Source organism: Biomphalaria glabrata, chromosome 1 (assembly GCF_947242115.1).
Source record: "Biomphalaria glabrata chromosome 1, xgBioGlab47.1, whole genome shotgun sequence".
Classification (NCBI taxonomy): Eukaryota; Metazoa; Mollusca; class Gastropoda; family Planorbidae; genus Biomphalaria; species Biomphalaria glabrata.
Window position 1 is genome coordinate 88583990 of NC_074711.1, and position 6013 is coordinate 88590002.

A 6013-nucleotide genomic window follows, 5' to 3' on the forward strand; every position below is an offset into this window, starting at 1 on the left:
CTTCTCAATAATTCTGTACCAGAAACACCAAAACCTTTACAGTTTATGATTTTAAATTCGTGTATATAATTAGTAAAACTTCGCATTCTGTTGGTTTATGTCTTTTCAATGCTAAACAAATACTTTACTGATAACATTCTTCAGGTCATTGAGCATATTAAGAACCACAGGACTCTTCGACGGCCTCCAATTTGTCCTGATGTCATTTACAAAATCATGACGGGCTGCTGGAAGTCCAGTCCCCAGGACAGGCTGACCATGAAGGAGATCACAAGACTGCTGGAGACAGAACTTCCCAGCACACTGGTTTACATTGATATTATCGCTTAATAAGGGTGCTACCGTGGTGCAGTGAATTAACACAGTCAGTGTCTATGTCGTGCTGGGGATCCTATCAGCATAGCCTGATTTAATATAGACTGGCTAATGTTTGTGAGTAATGGCGTATTTAGACTTGGAAAGGTGCCTGGTGTATTTGTGATAAGAGCCCTTTTATAAGTCCAGATATTATAGGCCTATGTCAGTGCTGAATATTTATTTGGGGCTATAGCTTGTGTTGACTTGGAAAGGTCCTGGTGTATTTGTGATAAGAGCCCTTTTATAAGTCCAGATATTATATGTCAGTGCTGAATATTTATTTGGGGCTATAGCTTGTGTTGATTTGGAAAGGTCCTGGTGTATTTGTGATAAGAGCCCTTTTATAAGTCCAGATATTATATGTCAGTGCTGAATATTTATTTGGGGCTATAGCTTGTGTTGACTTGGAAAGGTCCTGGTGTATTTGTGATAAGAGCCCTTTTATAAGTCCAGATATTATATGTCAGTGCTGAATATTTATTTGGGGCTATAGCTTGTGTTGATTTGGAAAGGTCCTGGTGTATTTGTGATAAGAGCCCTTTTATAAGTCCAGATATTATAGGCCTATGTCAGTGCTGAATATTTATTTGGGGCTATAGCTTGTGTTGATTTGGAAAGGTCCTGGTGTATTTGTGATAAGAGCCCTTTTATAAGTCCAGATATTATATGTCAGTGCTGAATGTTTATTTGGGGCTATAGCTTGTGTTGACTTGGAAAGGTCCTGGTGTATTTGTCACTTATTTGTGTTAAGAGCCCTTTTATAAGTCCAGATATTATAGGCCTATGTCAGTGCTGAATATTTATTTGGGGCTATAGCTTGTGTTGACTTGGAAAGGTGCCTGGTGTATTTGTGATAAGAGCCCTTTTATAAGTCCAGATAATATATGTCAGTGCTGAATATTTATTTGGGGCTATAGCTTGTGTTGCCTAGAGGTAAATCAGGCCTTGTTTGTAAGCTTCGGGATATTATACGATCGTGCATAGATAGGAATGGCCATAGTCTGAGTGAATCGCCTTAGTCTAGAGGCATCTTGAACAGACAAATTTATTATATTATTCATTAAAAATGTTTGAATGCCTTCACTTAAAAAAAATAGTGATATGCAGTGGTCATGTTTTGCTAAATCTCTTAAAAAACTTTTGCCAAAAGACAAAAAAAATGAAATGTAAAAACTTTTACTTGTGTGCATTATATGGACAAAATCTACATTTATGAACTTGAGACGAATTATAGTCAGAGTGTTGATTTTTCAAAAATGCTAGTGTCGTCGAAAAAGTTTGATGACAAATTGTGATGCAGTGATTTCCAACAGATTCAGATCTATGTGGTGCATACTTATTAGAGAACTCATTGTTCTATCTTTATTTATTTCAATGTTAAATATGTATAAATCTTGTTACCATTTTAAAATTAATATTTTGAGGGCTATTTAATGTACATTTTGTTTTTTATGTTCAACTCCAATTGAATAGCATGCCTCTGGACTGTCGTTGGGTCCCTGTCTACTGCCATCTCTCCCTGTCCTGGGAGGTTTGGGGTAGGATGTAATTATATTCAAATTTGGAAAAAATTCAGAAATTTTCTGATGTTCAAATGAAATTCTTTGCAGTGATTTTCTTATGGAATTTACTTTTTTTTCATCAAGCTTCTCCGGCTAGAATCTATACCTAGAATTTGAGATCTAGTCCCTTGACAAAAATGTCCTTATCTTTTGTGGGCGCGTCTGTAGCAAGTAAATTTACTTATGGAGAAACTAGTCTCTGTTCAGACTTTCTTCTGTTGTTATACTTTGGGGTGGGCGGATAGATTTATCTTGAAGAATCTCTCTGAGTGAGTTCCCTAGTAAAAACTAACAGCCACTTATCTACTTCACTAATCAGTAGGCCTACTTTGATTATTTCCCAGATTTAATGTTTTGTTTCTTGCATTCTGAATAAAGCAACTTTTGTATTATCTTTCTGATGCCTTTTCACAAGAGTTTATGAATTGGCCTACTAGACACCTATAGGACCTACGTGTTTATCTAGGCTCTCGTTTCAATAACATTTCTAGGCCTACTTATCAAGCCCGTATTTTTTCTTGACTAATTCGGACATAAGTTGTCATGCTCATTATTGTGGCTAGTAGATCCAGCAGTCTTGTTTGATTGTATAAAACTAACGGTGTTTCATCAACATTAGTGTCCATCACAGCGTTTTAATTTTTGTAACACCTAGAGATTTTGATTTTTTTTTAGTCTGTGTAACATATAGGCCTAACTCTTTTACCATGATAATTAGTCTTTATTTAGTTATTTTAATCCTAATAATTGACATTTTTCTGGCTAGAAAGGTCTTGCTCTAATTTGAGTCCCATTTTTTGTAATTCATCTAATTTTTGTTTTGTTTCAATAATTCAGCATCTTAAATTGTTTTATGCTTTATACATAAATCTATATATTATGTTGTCATCTTCTGTTTTGTCATTTAGCCAGGTCATAAAAATCAAAATTAATAATGGATTGTTTTTTGTTTTTGTGTTGTTTTTTTTTTAGACTCATTTATTTAAACTCATTAATGATTATAAGTTGTTCCCACACACGTAGAAAGTGGTCCATGGTTGTATTGGACCACAAAATGTAATGTAGCCTAGGTTAATAAGATGTTATTTACTACCTCATATTATCAAAACTTTTTTGATGAAAAACGTCTTTGAAACCTTTCAGTTGGTCTCCTATGATCTAAATTTTCTAAAGCCTTGATGTTATCTTAAATCGGATTAGAGCAGATCAAACTCTTATAGTCAAAATTCCAGTGGCTTTAAGTTTTCAACCAATGTTTTTGAAAGGGAGAATTTAACTTTTTATGGTCCCTCTGAAACAAAATGTCATGTTGATAATGACCGAAAATAGTCAATCATGGCATTGCGTTCTTTTACCTCATATAAAAAATAGAATTGTTCAATAAGTCTGATTGATAAACGTATCTACATGTTATACAGAACTAGACAGGTGATATACAAAATATATCAGAAATATAAAAAAATATCAGATATTCAATTTCACCTATCTCTTAGTCTTTTGAACCGTTGGGGCACTACACAAGATCAGTTGACTGTCTTTCTTCATTCTTCTTTTTCTTTTGCATTGGATAGAGCTTCCTTCAAAGACAGGCCTGTCCATTCTTTTATGTTGTCTTCCCTTCGCTTTCTCTGTCTGCCTCTTCTTTTTCCTGGTAATGTTCCCTAACGGAATGTCTTTTCGAGCCCTTGGGACCTTTTGGTATAAAGAGTTTAATTTTGCGTTTTATTGACAGAAGTTAGCAAGTCATCATGAGGTCCACTTGCTGTATTTTTCAATAAATACTCATCTTTTAATAAGAGAAGGTAAACAAACAGCACTTGGTTATTCACCAAAATAGCTATTTTATTTTTCTCATCGAAATATATAAATAAGGACAAGTGGAATTACGCCAAGCATAATTAAGTAATAATAAATTCTGTTCAGTAAACTGTTACACAGTGCAGCATGTTGTGTTAATGCAGCTTATTGAATGTTATTTCATGTTTACATCAAGTGCCGCTAAACTGCTTGTTTAGATGTTACGTGCTAAAGACAAAAGTTGCATTTTTAGTGAGCGACTTATTACTCATGATTTTTACTGTGTGTTTGTTGAAAGGTGCATCTAAGGGACAACATCGCAATAAAATTACTAGTTGATGTGTGAGTTTATGACTGAACTGTTGATCTGTATAATATAAATTCACCTGTATTTTTTAAATGCTTCCTGTTTAAGAATGTCTATCGAGAATGTGTCAGTAATGGTTACTTAGATGCAGTAACTTGTTTCAAAAAGTAAGTGTTAATAAACTTTTTGTTATAATTTGCTAATCATCCCACTTCTGACACTATGTAATATTTTTAAAAAAGGAAATTTGTTTACCAACTAGGAAGTATTATTGCTATCAAGTGACTCTTGCTGATGTATTAAACTTACTGAAGAAAATAATATTTATTATTAGAATAATAAATCTTTATGTCAGGTAACATTTTTTTTACAAATCAAAAATAGCAATTTATTATCTTAAATAATTTTTTACTAATAGGCCAAAGTCCTATATATATATATATATATAAGCTAACATAGCTTTAACAATTACAATGTGATGCAGTTGTTTAAGACTTTCAATTTTGCAGTTTCTAAATCATTAAAATTTATATAGGCCTGTGACCTGACATGTTGAAACAGGGGAGGTAACAATGACTAGGGTTCGTTTGGGTACAGTGTACTATACTCAAATATTTATGTCACATCTATTACAAGTACTAAGGGGAAAAAAAAGTTCAAGTCTACACCATTGTTTATGCTCAAAATGTAAATGATATATTGTTTAAACAGGACTTTTTAAAATAGATTTTTTAAGTTCTTACTTTTTTAATTGAAATTATTCTTATTATTTTAGTTAAGTTGTTTAAAAAATGTTCTTGACCATTAAAAATACCTAGATTAAATAACAATTCATCAATGTGGTGCATATTTTGTTTTTAATTTTATATTGTTTAATGTTTCCGTTCTTTTTATATAAAACAAAATATAGCAGTTAAATTCATTTTCTACATATATGTAGCTGACAGAGGAGGCGCAGTGGCTGAGCGGTAAAGTGCTTGGCTTTCAAACTAGGATCCAGGGTTCGAATCCTGGTGAAGACTGGGATTTATAATTTCAGGATCTTGGGTGCCTATGAGTCCACCCAGCTCTAATGGGTACCTAACATTAGTTGGGGAAAAGTAAAGGCGGTTGATCATTGTGCTGGCCACATGACACCCTCGTTAACCATAGGCCACAGAAACAGATGACCTTTACATAATCTGCCCTATAGAAGAACACAAGGTCTGAAAGGAGAACTTAGAGGAAAATGGTCAGGCAGTCATTTTGGTGACAATTGGAACCAAGGCATAGCATTATTTAAGTGAATAGAGAATTTTCTGCCTGACTCTATCACCTAGAAACAAAATCAACAACTAAAATAACAAGATGTCCATAAGAAACTATTAGACCTTGACATTGCCAAGAGCTAAACAAGTTGGAACTTCTACTTTTATTCTAAGGCTAAATCGAGCAGGTTACTTTATCAATCTACTTGCTTACCATTCAAATATTCCAACCTGCAGTATGGTATGCACTTCAGAAAGTTCACAACAGTCCTGAGTTTAAACCCTGCCAGCTTCCATCACCTGCTAAGCTGTCGGCAGAGGATTTGGACAAGGATGTAATAATCTTCATTTCTAAAAGAATTTCCACAATGTATAAACATCAAGTTGCAAAATGGGCAACTTCTGTCTATTAAGGCAAGAACCGAACAGCATTCGCTTGTTCTTTTGTCAGACTGTATCAGTGCTACTGGTTAACAAGGAAGCGTGAAAAGATCAAGATGATGTCTCTGGGTAATAACTCAATGAACTTCTTGTATTGTGTCAGTTATCTTTTGTGAAATGTTTTAATTGAACAGCCCTTGCAATCAAAACAAATTTCCAATAGGATCATCAAGCAGTCTTAGTCTTAACAAAGCAAAACAAAAAGATGTAAACAGATCAACAAGCAACAAGTTCATGATGTTTCCCAAAGAGAAATCCTGACAATGATCTAGAATTGCCAGAGACTGTGTTGATGTGGTCAA

At 33.9% G+C, this 6013-nt stretch overlaps 1 protein-coding gene across 2 annotated transcripts in view; it reads left to right on the forward strand.

Annotated features, from left to right (window-relative positions):
- The window catches only part of LOC106063469 (putative neurotrophin receptor LTRK 1), a 119467-nt gene extending 114621 nt beyond the window's left edge, over positions 1–4846 (forward strand). For both annotated transcript variants that reach the window (XM_056018416.1, XM_056018417.1), the window contains one exon: positions 145–4846. In XM_056018416.1, the coding sequence (XP_055874391.1) occupies positions 145–330 (186 nt within the window). In that variant the 3' untranslated portion in view covers positions 331–4846. The remainder of the gene's footprint in view (positions 1–144) is intronic.
- Positions 4847–6013: the final 1167 nt, after the last annotated feature.